This window comes from Nannobrachium achirus, assembly GCF_963921795.1.
Source record: "Nannobrachium achirus genome assembly, chromosome: 7".
NCBI classification, from domain to species: Eukaryota; Metazoa; Chordata; class Actinopteri; order Myctophiformes; family Myctophidae; genus Nannobrachium; species Nannobrachium achirus.
Genome location: NC_137816.1, coordinates 31,661,287 through 31,675,073, shown reverse-complemented (window position 1 = coordinate 31,675,073; position 13,787 = coordinate 31,661,287). Strand labels below are relative to the sequence as shown.

The following is a 13,787-nucleotide window of genomic DNA, read 5'->3' as shown; positions in this document are numbered from 1 at the left end:
TTCTGGACATAATTTCCACCGGACAGAGACAATTTATTCGGACTTGGATGGCTTGTACTTGGTTAGTCGTCCCCACTGTGTAACTAATAATTCATAATTTGTACACAAGGAGCATCGCTAATGAGATGATAAGTTAACTGTTCCCCCAAGTACAATTAAACCTAACCCCACGAGTCCCCCCTGTGTGTATCTACACAAGAGACCTTGAGAATAGCGTCTTGCAGATCCAACGATGACTACTTAATGTTGCCATACATACAAATGGCCGTGTACTGATAAGTAAATGTAGCCTATTGAGATTCTCATTCAGGGGCCTACTACTCTATATGGATTAACGTTCTGCCATAACCTGGACTGATACTGGGTATTCTACCCTGTGATGAGCCTTCAGGCCACTAAACTGAATATCGTTATCTGTCGTGTGGCAGTGGTGGCTCCAGGGAATAATCAGCAGGGGGGCCTTCAATTTTCCAAAGGAGGCACTTTTTTTTCAACACACCCCTATATATAGCAAGCCGATTTCGCGGTGTTTTGCAAACTAGTAATGTCCATTAACTTACACATTTTCCACATTTCCTGTGCTGCATGCACAACAACATAGGAATAGACATCAACACAAAACCAACTGGTGCAGCACTAGTGTAGGCTACCTTTTATTATTGCATTTTCATTAAACTATTCATTCAATTTGAAAATGTATATTTTATAATAATAATCACAAAGAACATATAATTAACACCTGTAAAACATCTTAACATAATGGTGGGGTAGGGTACGGGTTAATATGTACCAAAACTGTTACTTTCAGGATTCAAATTCAAAAATAGAAATACTTTTGATGCTTTTGTGTGACACTGTAGTATGATTGCAAAAAGTTCCATTATGGAGATAAGAGGTTTCTGCCCGACAGCAACAATATGGTGTCCTCTCTCCCTTCAATCAGAAATCTCCCCTGCTTTCATCCTGATACAGATTATAAATGTAACATCCACAGTCACAATACACAAGTCATTACAAATTAGAGACACCAGTAGCTGTTCTATGGAACAGAACACAAAAAAGGTTTAGGAAAAAAGATCTAACATTTTCCAAAGAAAGAAAAACATTCCTTACATGCCATCCAATTCTTTGGAGGAATGTAGTTATTGTTTTTTTTTTGGGGAGTACAGTAATATCCGTCATGACAAGCTCACAAACTCAAGCTCACAACTAGCAAAAAAAAAAAAAGATTGATATTACCAATACGATGCTCTTGCTCAGTGGTTCTCAACCTTTTTAGGTGGTGACCCCCAAAATAATCAACTGGGGACCCTCCTCCCTGATAGGCACTTGGAATGTAGGAGTTGAGGCATTTCATTTAGTGTGACCTGGTTCCACAGATACATATTGTGAAAATAGCAGATCTACAAGCTTGTAAATTGGTTATTTTCAAAATGGTTGGCCTGCTCATATCTCCGCAACCGTTGCCCGATCCATGCCAAATTTTGCACACACACACTCCTTGCCTGCCAAACTACAACCTCCACCCATCAATTCTCACATGGCCCTCGTCTAGCGCCACCATGAGGCCGATTCTTGCAAAACACATTTTTGGACACTGCTCCTAAAATATTTGCCCTAAAATCACACAAATCGCTACACAGTATGTCTACACTCATCTCATCAACATGGATATGTCCCATTTAGCGCCACCTTCAGGCCGATATTTTAAAACACATTTTTGGACACTACTCCTACAGATGTGGCCCTAAAATCATGCAAATTGCTACAGAGTATGTCTACACTCATGTCATCAACATGGATCTGTCCCATATAGCGCCCATATAGCGCCACAATTTGTTTACAAACACATTTTTGGACACTTCTCCTACACATTTTGGCCTAAAATCATGCTGCGACCTGACGGTCGCTTATCTCCCGAATAGGGAGTCTTACTGGTCTTTATTATTCGTTTTTTGGATTGTTGTTTTATTGTTTTGTAACTGTGATATGACAGCTGTGAAACCTCATATGTCCAAAACTGTTGCTTTTCAGGATTCAAATAAAAAAATAGCAAAATAGCACATCTACAAGCTTGAAACATGTCGCTTAGCGCCGCATTTCGAGCTTCGATCTGCTATTTTTTATGCTTTTGTTTGACGCTGTAGCATGATCAAGTAGGGCATCCATTTACAAGAAATATCACGAAAATAGAGATAGGAGGTTTCTGCCCTGACAGCAACAATATCACATTCAATGCAAGTATTTTATCTCCTGATCTTATTATGCTTGGTGGCTGGCTGGCAGCGATGATCGTCATAATCTATTTGTCATCAGCAACTCGTTTTTCACGTTCTGTGGGGGGTTTTACAAGCATAAAGACATGAAAAATAAAGGGACCTTTCGATATGAGATTAGATATGGATTGGGTACACTTGACATTCAGCTCAGACACTGTAGTACAACATTAATACACGCTACAACATGATTCCCAGTACAATATTCATCGTCAAGGTTTCGATTTGCTGGAGGGGGGATGTTGAAGAAATCCATGACTCCTTTTGAATTACTCCCTCATTCATGTTTGTTTCCGTTGGGGATATGCGTCAACCATGCCTGCTTGTGATCAAACTGAATTAAAAACATGTTCTTTCCCTTTTATGCCCATATATAAAGATCCCTGATATCATCGATATACATCACTGGCCAGATGGCCAAGACATGGCCCATATCTGTGTGGCTGGTTCAGAAAGGGATCTCCATGTATGGGCATAAAAGGGATTGTATGTTGTGATGTCATCCATATGGGTAACTGGTGCGATATACATCACTGGCCAGATGGCCAAGAATGTCGCCCTGAGGCGTCTTACTAGTATATTATCACTATTTAACGATGTAATGAAAATTGTAAAGAAAATGTTTGTTTGTTTTTTTGTTTTTTTGCAACCCTGTCCAGATACAATTATTTGACATATTTACTAGTTACTACTGCAGATTTAGATTATTAATACAAATAACTTGCTATTAGAAATCGCAGATATACAAGCTCACAAATCTCGGAATGCTCGGAATCGGATCTCTTCTTCCTTTATAAGCCTATATTCCCGCTAGAACCACCGTCAATAAACCTAGACCTAAAGACAAAGACAATGTGAATAGTTGATAGAGATGTGAATAGTTGATAGAGAACTCACAGTGAATGTTGTGTCTCTCTCTCTCCTGCAGCCCTGCATCCTGCTCAACAACATCCAGCAGCTGCGCGTCCAGCTGGAGAAGATGTTTGAGTCCATGGGGGGCAAACAGGTCTGTTTACCTTCTATTCTCTACACACCCCATTATCATGTAGGCGTGCAACCTAATTGAATGATTGAACGTGAAAGAAACAATAATGGATAGTCAATTTTAATTTAAACAGGATCGATTTCAGTGGGGGATTTAATTTTTGTAATATATATTTAGCGAAAATATCCAGTCTATTTAGCTCACAACACGTTGCATCTGAGATGGTAGAGCGTTGTGAGCATGTAGGCTATTTTATCTAGGGTTAGTCAATTATAACAAATCGATTCGATTACGTAAGATTACAGTTTTCTAGCTGACATATACGAAATTATGAAAAAGGACTAGGTACAGTTTCATGACGGTACAGTTCACTGGTACAAGATCAACTAAAAGGAGATCCTAGAAAAGACTAAGCTTATTTCCATAGGAAACCATTGAAGTATCTCATATAACATTGAATGACAGACGGATAGAACACAGTACTATGCAGTAGATATAGTAAAAAAAAAAGTAAATAAAAATAGAATAAACAGTGCAAAAAATATATACAGTAGGTAAACTCCAGCCATGATATGTACAGTACGTATGAGATGAGATAATAAACAGCTTCTTTTCCAGTCCTGTGATTCAGCCATCTTAAAGGACGTACCCTATACTCTCTAAGCACGTTCCCTTATTACTAATACTCTCCTCCTACTACCAACTTTCTAAAAACATCATTAACCCCCCACCCCCAACCTGTTGCCCACCTTTGTGTGCTGTTATGATATGATGATGTTGATTCTCCTGTGAACCCTGCTGTCAGAGGTCAGAACCACTACAAATCAGTATCCCTACAATGTGTTTCCCTACTTTTTAACCCTGTCTGTCTGTCTGTCTGTCTCTGTCTGTCTAACCTCCCGAGGAGAAGCAGCGGACTCCTTTTAACAGCTCACGTGCATGTCTTCTTCCGTACGAAAATCTAACACTCGTTGTGTTTTTACCCTGCGTTTTGTCTCCTGTCGTTTTGTGTGTTTGTTTTTTTCTTTATTAATTCTGCCCTCCTCCCCCTCCCGTTTTCCTTGTGTGATCTCTCTCTCTGTTGTCTCCAGGAGGAGGGGGTTGTCACCTTCTGTAAGGTGTGTAGCAATAACCATAGGACTGTTTCAAAAACATCCCTCCTATCTGCGCCCCCCCCCCACACCCCACCATTTACCCCCCGCGATACTAAAAGCACGTCGTCCTCCCCCCTCCCCCCATCCCCATGCCCCCCTGAACCCTCGCCCACCCTGCTGCCACACCCCCACACCCTCCCAATGCTTCTCACCCTCCCACACCCACGTCAGAAGCATGTCCTCACAGAGCATTCAACGTCGGAATGATACTGTACGGCAGACCCCGTGGACAAGGCTGGGAGAACACTTCCATTATATCACCCAATGCTTCAGGTGTATAAGGCTGGATTTAGACTGCAGTCAAATCCAGCCTGAATCTGATTTAGTTCTCAAATGTGTCACTTGCATTTGCAAGGCCGGCTTTACACTGCAGTCAAATCCAGCCCAAATCCGATTTGGTTGTCAAATCTGATCTTTTGGCCCGAGTTTTCACACAGCATTTGCAAGTGACACAGATCTGATCTGTGCGTTCAGACAGCGTTAGCCCAAAGCTGCTCTGCGGCGACATGTATGCTTTGGTTACCGTGGTAACGACGTAGGCGTCATGACGTTACGTCACTACGTCGACGCTGGTTGATTACGTTCGGATTACGTTCAGGAAATGCGACATAATAGACCATAGTAAACACACGTTAATATTGTTTTTCTCTCTTCTTTTCTTTACTCTTGTGTTTCGCTCTTCTCTCTCGTTTTCACTGTTTAGCTCACGTGTTTTCTCTCTTCTCTTTTGTTTTTCTCATGTGCTCAGTGCGCTGTAATCAAATAGTAAATACTCGCGCTCTGTAATGATGTAATTTACAGCCGCGCTCGGGTCGCGCTGCTCGCACAGCAAGTGACGCTTGGCCAGTTTGATGTGACTTGCATGTGACCTGCATATAACTCTATGGGGTGGATGTGGTTGCTGCTTTCAGACTGAGTCAGATGTCCTCAGATCCGATATGGATCGGATTTGAAACTACCTCTGGATGTGGTTTTTCAAAATCGGATTTCATGTGACCTGAATGTGACATGTTTGGATTTAGACTATTTAAAAAAAATCGGATTCCACTTTTGAAGTGACTCAGATCTGATTCAGGCTAGATTTCAGTGGCAATGTAAAGCCGGCCCAACAGTGACACAGATCTGATCTGTGTGTTCAGACTGATTGTGCCCTGCGTCGACATATATTTTGGTTACCGTGGTAACAACGTAGGCGTCATGACTTTTCTCTCTTTGTGTTTTGAAATTTTAAAATTTTCCTCTGACATTGCAGTTTGTGGACCTTTTGAACCCATTTTCTGCCATGCTGTGAGATATGTCTTCATATTGTTCCTGTACATTTCTCATGTACTGAGGCATCCCCGCAAAGTGCTAGAAGGCGTTGAATCTTTCCGTCCGTCCACTGAATGCTGCTCGCCATTTCTTTTGTATTGTAAAACTTATGCAGAACTGTTTTATTTTCATTACACCCCTTTCGCTCTTGTAAATCAAAATGCAATTCTTGCGCTCTGTAATGACATCAGTGGTGCTCGGGTCGCGCTGCAAGTGACGTCTTGGACAGTTTGATATGTGACTTGGCTCGTTAGATCAGGTTACTGCGTTCAGACTGAGACACATCTTTAGAAATCAGATTTGAATCAGATTTGAACCCACCTCTGGATGTGGTTTGTAAAAATCGGATTTCATGTGACCTGCTGCATGTGACCTGTCTGCATTTAGACTCATTTAAGCAAATCGGATTCCAATCTTGATGTGACACAGATCTGATTCAGGCTGGATTTGGCTGGCAGTGTAAATCAGGCCTGATCTCATCCTCATTGCTACACAGTTAAAGCCTGTGAAAAGCCTGTGAAAGCCACAGCCAATCAGCGACGCGCCACAGACCCATGTGAGGAAATGGCACAATTTCATGAAGATTTACTGTACTGTATGTCTCGATGCTTTCAAATCAATATGACTATAAATGTGCCATGGTGTACATCTGCACAAAGATTTTAATAGTAATAGGTATATTCAAAATTGTGTGCCGTACGGAGTCATTTCCTATCAGCAGTAAACTCCCTGAGAGCCAATATAATAACTTAAGCGAAATTGGTTATTATGGCGTTACTGTAGCAACAACAGAGATTAGCCATAATCTCTCTCAAAGCTTCTCTCACATTTATACAGCTGCCATTAACAGACTAGGGCCTCGACAAACTGACATCATTGGCCAAAATGATTTTGGGTCCCGGCCCATTTGATAATTTGCTTTTCTCTCATCCTAGAGATGTGACGCTCTGTTTAATGTTTATTTACTGCACACCGGCATTTAGGACACATTTTATTTCAGAATAACAACCTGGCGGTGAGGGGCTATTGTTGAAACAGACGGCGGGAAGCCAGACTGGACTGATGTTGATAGGCTATCAGCCAGAGAGCACTGTGGACAACAGGCCCCTGTGGTTACTAGCAGTGGTGGAAAAGGACTTGAATGTTTTTAAGTAAATGTATGAATACTGCAATGCAGAAATACTCTGTGACAAGTAAAAGTCCAATGTTCAAACTTTACTCGAGTAAAAGTACAAAAGTATAGTTACTCTGACAGACTACTGTGAAAACATGGTTTGCTTACTAAACTGAGTATAGTGGACAGATGTCCTTTTAGTAGGGGCCTGTTTAGAATAGCTAATCAAGGACAAAACATTAGTATTATCATATGTGACATGATCGTTTCTCGCCCTTAGGGCGTCATACTGGTACTGTAGACTTTGACTTACTGTAGATATACTGTAGACTTGTCTGGTACATTCTTGGTGATGTAGTTGCAGAGAGTCCATGGGTTCAGACCGCTATAATGACTATACTGACCATGATGCAAGCACAACAGGAAGTGACATAACATAGTGTATTTGGACTGTGCAAGCCATACAGTATCATGAACAGGAGACCACAGCAATGTTGTATTAGTTAGGGATGGTACAGTAGGTATGTTATTAGTTGGTGGTTAGGGCATTAACTCTCCTACTGCCAGATTATTTATTTATTTATTGGGTCTGGCGCCATCAAAAAGCGGCTTACCTTTGCGACGTTATAGTAGATAGACAGACAGACATTTATTTATTTATTTTTATTTTTTTTGGTTGTGCAATAGTGCACTTTGGTCTGCCAGGCAGCAGAGGGCGGCGTCATGCGAGAATGAATGTGAATTTGCCTGTTATGTGTTGAAGAAGAAGAAGACCAGTCACTGGCCACAGAGCCTCAGAGCCAGAGAAAATCAACAAGGAAGTGAATTGTTCTCCGTTGATGTTAACGCATAATGGATTTTTTACACCATCACCGCGGAAAATGTGTTTACAGTAGACGGCCGCGCGACGCCTCATCAGCTTACAGTCATCAGACGAACGAACCGAACGAGCGCCGTATTGGCATCGAGGTTCTGTAAAAAATGGGGCGAACGTGAACGTTCGAAGCGGCGGGAGAGTTAATGTAAGGGAAACACTGGACCATACGCTCATTCACTCTCTTGTTGGATTTCCAGGTTAATCCCATGAGCCATAGACACTGTGAATATTTTTTACAATGCCTAGTAGTCTCAACACCATTGTACAACAAATTATAATACTGGGTTAAGTGGTTAATCAGACTAGATTCATTACTAGTTTCGATGTATATGTTATCTTAACCAAATCCACTGCCCTACCGTATGGGCCCAGTATGGAATTCACCAATCGGGATGTGACAGTTATCTTAGATTCTCAAAGCAGGGCATGAATTTCATTCACTGGCTTCCCGATAAAAACATATACTGCACACGTGACCTGAAAGAGCTGCGAATCGCAATTTTTGTAAAAGGTCACCAGTTATAGAACCCCATGGGAGAGAAAAATAGTAAGAGAATGTCATAATAATATTTCTGGTGGAGAGCTGCTGAAGAGAGGTTACCTGTTTAGCAACATACTGAAATAACCATTTTCAAACCTGCTTGCATGGGCAATTACCTCTGTGACACAATGTGGTCTGAACAATCAATAGCATTGACAGCATGCGCACGCACACACACACACACACACACACACACACACACACACACACACACACACACACACACACACACACACACACACACACACACACACACACACACACACACATACACACACACACACACACACACATGTGAAAGCACATCATACCTCTAGATATAAGTGTCAGATCCCTCCCTCCCTCCCTGGCAGAGTGACTGCAGTCTAATAGCGTCTATAAATGGTTTGCTTTTACACACACACACACACACCCCCTCCCCCCCTCCTTCCAGCAGAGACATCCGCCGTCAGAATGTTGTCGCCGGGCAGAAAACCTTGTATCTCCGTTCCATATTACATAATATTTCAGTGTTTTATGAAAATTAATGCCCTATACGTAAGAGTGTCAAGCAAAAGAAGGCAACATTTTGCAACAAGTAATTGTTTATGAATATTTAACCAATTAAAAGTATTAACTACTTAAACCCCAGCATCTTTATTGTGGGAAAGGCTTTCGCAGGAAATTACGCGTCACGGCAGCTATTTTCAGCCAGACAGACACTAGTATAGAGCGGTGAGGAAATCCGCTCAAACATAATGGGTTTAAGTGGTTTGATCAGAGCTTTTTGACTAAATAACAACCACACTGGACTCTGTTGTAACACAGGTGATTTTTGTTTCCTTCCATTTCCTGAAAAGTAACGCTTGTTTTTGACATACGATGTTTCCGCCGCGACAGCAACGCCGTATGAGATGAGCAGCTTGGTGGCTGCATGAGGCTTTTTATGGGTCCTAATGTGATGATCTGTCATGCATGTGGAGCGGCGCCGAGCCTTCCTCGCAAAGCATCAGTCTCCTCCAAGCCCTGTGAGCCGTGTAGTGGCGACCCGTGACTTTCCATCGATATCTGACACACAAACATAACACAATACACAGTGGTGGAAGAAGTACTTTTTAGCAATACCAAATACTCACAAGTATAATTCCTGTATTCAAAATGGACTTGAGTTGAAGTAGCCTACAAATAGACTTAGAGTACAAACGTAAAACAACTTTGTCAAACTTGGGAAAACTTTTAAAAATGCAGATCTACAAGCTGCAGATAAGCTATTTCCATTAGCCAAAGTATAATTTAGGTTTTAAGTAACTACTAAGTAAAGTTAAAAAAATAAAATAATATTGAAAAATGGGCATATTCAAGTAATGTAAAAGTAACTCAAAATTGTACAGTACTTGGGTAAATAAATGCACTTAAATACTTTCCACCACGGCATGCCTGGTGCTCTTCCACCCCCTCCCAGGCATCGATATCTGTAGAGAGTAGAGACACAAAAACAACACAATATAGCATGCAGACGCACACACACAGGCTCAGAAATCCCAGATACAGTAAGCCCATAACATAAGATAATCAGAAAATACCTGAGAGATGCCTTTGCAAACACAAATCACTCTCTAACATTCCGCACATCCCCATTCCCTCATCATGCACATGCATAAAACCTGAAGGTTCTGCTGCCATGCGAGCAGGACGCCCGGCAGTGCATGGGCGCGTCTACTTGCCGTTGAATTAATTTTGCGTCTACTTGCCGTTGAATTAATTTTGTTTGCAGAGCTGATGATATGGGTTGTTGAGGACGGTTCCGATGGGGGGGATCTTATAAATAAGTTATGAGTGGACACTGGTATATGAGCTGGCGATACAGGCTTTAAGCCCAGCAAGGTATTTTTGAATAGACAACATATAAATGGAAAAAGTATTTAAAATGAGTGTGACGCTATATCAGCTTCTTTTGCCGGGGACCCCCTGGAGCCCCCCTCAAGGACCCCTCTTTGATAACCACTGACTTGGATAACAGTAAAAAAACTGCGGCACAAACACACACACACACACACACACACACACACACACACACACACACACACACGTACACACACAAAATGCCCACCCCTCCAATTCACTCAACCACTCCCCCGTCCCTGGCTGCTGCTGCTGCCTTCCATCGCTGACAACCTCGGCCGTCTCATGACGTTTGGCGGGACACCGTAGTAATCATTGCAGGTGCACACCGGCTCCGCTGCCTGCGAGCCCTCCATTAATTTGTATTCAGAGCATGGCGCGGGCAACAGCTGGCAGGCAGAACGAGAGAGAGGGGGAGGCCACTACCACGCCTGGCAGGCAAGGCAGGCGCTGTTACCTCTTCTCTTCTCTGTGCCTGCCACCAGGGGTGTCGCACCAAATTCTGGGCCCTGGGTTCGAGGATTCACTGCGGGCCCCCCCCCATGAATGGGGGGAGGGGGTTTAACCCATTTAGCCTGGGAACGCATTATTACGCAATATGTTGTGCTTTAACTATTGAAAAATAGCAGATATACAAGCTTGCACCGAGTGCCACGCTGCAAGCTTGTAGATCTGCTATTTTTGAAAAACCGTGAAGTCTTTGAATATTTCAAATCCTTCTAAGGTTTTTTTGAAAAACCTACAGTATGTTTCTATATGTCAGTGGTGCTCAAACCTTTTCATGTGAAGGACCCCCAAAATGATATGTATTTGGCCCCCATCTCAGCTTGTATAACTGCTATTTCTCAATAGCTAAAGTATAAAATAATTGAGGCCCCTCCACCTTGGGCCCTAGTAACTCAGTCCCCCCCCCCACCCCCCCTTGTGACGCCCCTGTGTGCCTGACTACCCCCCCCCCCCACCCCCTCCCCACGGCCGAGGCATTACGCGTATATCCTCCCGAGGATGTACTGTACTCTACTACTCCGCCTAGTTTGTGGTAAAAAGGCGAGAAGCGAGAAAGTGCTGTGGATGTGTGAGATGATGCGGTATAGCGGTGACACGGTGTCGTTCTCTTCTCCTCGACAGCTGGATGCTGAAGCCAGTGATCTGCTCAAGGAGCTGCAGAACAAGCTGAACACCGTGCTGGATGAACTCAGCGCCGTCTTCGGCTCCAGGTGGGGGTTTGTCTGTCTGTCTCCAGAGCTGTTAGAGTCACTCACTCACTGCGTTAACTGGGATGCTGATGTTGGTGTGAAGCAGATATAGGCTACGTCTTATTTCCCATATTTAAACTTTTTGTGTTACGTGAATTACCGGCCTATACTGATCATATTAGTGTCACACAAAAGTATCAAAAGTCTGCCAGGCTCGAAAATATCATGAGATTTAGTCGACTGAATCTACAGTTGATTTTTTTTTTTTTTTGCTGGCCTTGATGGTGTGGTTGTAACGCCTGATTTTAAACTTGGTTGAATGCTGAAAATAGCTTATCTACAAGCGTTGAATGAAAATGACTTGTCTTTTAGTTCTAATGGATCTCTTCTCCAGTAGTCCCTACTACCTAACATTCTAGTCAGTTTTTTATTTGTTGACGGAATTGTCAATATACATAATTTAGTCTTGGTTTTAGACATCATAGCTTTGTTTTTATTCCGTTTTCGTCTGTGAAAAAAGGTAACAGAAGATCAATTTTCGTCATAGTTTTTTAGTCGACAAATTGAACTCTGCTTTGTGTTGTGTTTGTTCAGTTTCAAACCAGTGATCGAAGACTGCGTGAAGCAGATGAACCAGGAGCTGGTGCAGATGAAAGGCCCCTGCAAGGGCAGCAACCCAGCCATGGATGCAGAGACTGTCCTCAGGCCTCTCATGGACCTCCTTGATAAAAAGTGAGTCTCTGGGAATTTTAGTTTTACACAAATCTAGGACAGTGGTTCTCAACCTTTTCAGGCCACGACCCCCAAAATAATCATATTTTAACTGGGGACCCCCCTCCCACCCTAAAGAGCACGAAGAGTTGAGGCTTTACATTTTATCACGGTTCTATTGTGAAAATAGCAGATCTACATGCTCACAACGCCTCAGCGTTGTGAGCATGTAGATCGTCTATTTTCACAATTTCTGTCTCTAATATTTGACAATTTGGCTAATGTTTGATTTGTCATTTTAGAGGTATTAAAAAGTCTTTAAATTGTCACTTTAGAAATGTGCAGATACCCTAGTATATACACTCAAACTTTATGTTGTTTAGTTTACTGTTGAGTGAGAAAACAATGTTTCACATTAAGTTAATCATCTGGGGACCCACCAAAATACCTGGGGGTCCCGACCCACAGGTTGAGAACCACTGATCTAGGAAGACGATGAAAAGTTTTGCTTTCTAAAATGGCGATTGTTTTTTAAATTCAATAAAGTTCATCCCTGGGTCGGAATTACCAAGAGTCTTTGGAAAGTGTGATAATGCTTAAATGAAATCCTTGGTGGTGCCTCTCCCTCCGGCTTGGCGTAGCATCAATACCAGCACAATATTGGGTGTGCTGGCGGGTGGGTGTTCTCCTACAGGCTGTCAGCGGGGGGTGTTAAAAGGAGGAGTAGGAGGGAGGCACGGTGTCCTCCCTGTGGGGGCTCCTCACTGGCAGGTGAGCCAGCAGGTTATAATAATAGCAGTGACAACACACAGGTGTATGGGAATTCAGGAATTAGCATAATGACTGGAAATGTGGAGACAAAAAGGATATAGCAAATAATTGGCTACTGACACTTTTAAAACTGTGAAAGTCTGCTTCACAGTTCACACACAGAACGACTTTTGCAGATTCCAGTCATTGTCAAGCACACTTGTTTAATGAATAGATACAGTAGACTAAGACTTTGAAAAGACTAAACTCTGACATCTCTCATATCTACCATACAGTAGAAGACTTTGAAAATAATTTTAAAAGACTATGATCTGAAACACATGACACTTAGAAATGTAGCCTAATTAAATAAAAATAGCAGTTATACAAGCATTTTGTTTAAACAATAACAACATCTTCACTTCCTGGGGTCCGTGGAAACATTTCCAGATGGGTTTCCGGGGGCAAATACATATCATTTTGGTGGCTCCTTGATATGAAAATGTTGGCGAACCACTGGTACGTTGATGACTAATGGGGATCTGTAATAAACAATAAGCAATAAACCCACATGGTCCCTAGCTTGCCAGAAGAGCCCACACGTCTGTTTCATAAAGCCGCTATTCTTCTCCCATCATCATGACACGTAATTCATTTCAATTTCATTTCAGTTACAGGCCAAGCTCGTCTGAGGCCTGTCCGCATGTCAGCCCGAAAATGATCTAAATTGCCTTCTAAACGGTCTGCTCCCCAACAGCTGCACCACCTGTTCATGGCTATCCATCCAGGAGTCAACCTGGGAGATTGCTTTTAGGCAGTGGTGTAAAGTAACTATGTACATTTACTAAGGCTGGGGACTTTAACTGATTAATTGCGATTAATTAATTACAGAAAATGTACGCGATTAAAAAAATGTACGCATTTTAATCGCACTTAGTTTTTGCACCACAGAACCTTCAGTTTCGGGCATACTGATCATAGCGATGCACCA

At 42.3% G+C, this 13,787-nt stretch overlaps 1 protein-coding gene across 1 annotated transcript in view; it reads left to right on the top strand.

The window, feature by feature from the left end:
• unc13c (unc-13 homolog C (C. elegans)) overlaps window positions 1-13,787 on the top strand; it is a gene marked incomplete at both ends in the record, with an annotated part of 262,328 nt that overhangs the window by 201,336 nt on the left and 47,205 nt on the right. Inside the window, 4 exons of the mRNA XM_080729663.1 lie at window positions 3,205-3,282; window positions 4,353-4,379; window positions 11,268-11,356; window positions 11,930-12,067. Of these exons, the coding sequence (XP_080585789.1) occupies window positions 3,205-3,282; window positions 4,353-4,379; window positions 11,268-11,356; window positions 11,930-12,067 (332 nt within the window). The remainder of the gene's footprint in view (window positions 1-3,204; window positions 3,283-4,352; window positions 4,380-11,267; window positions 11,357-11,929; window positions 12,068-13,787) is intronic.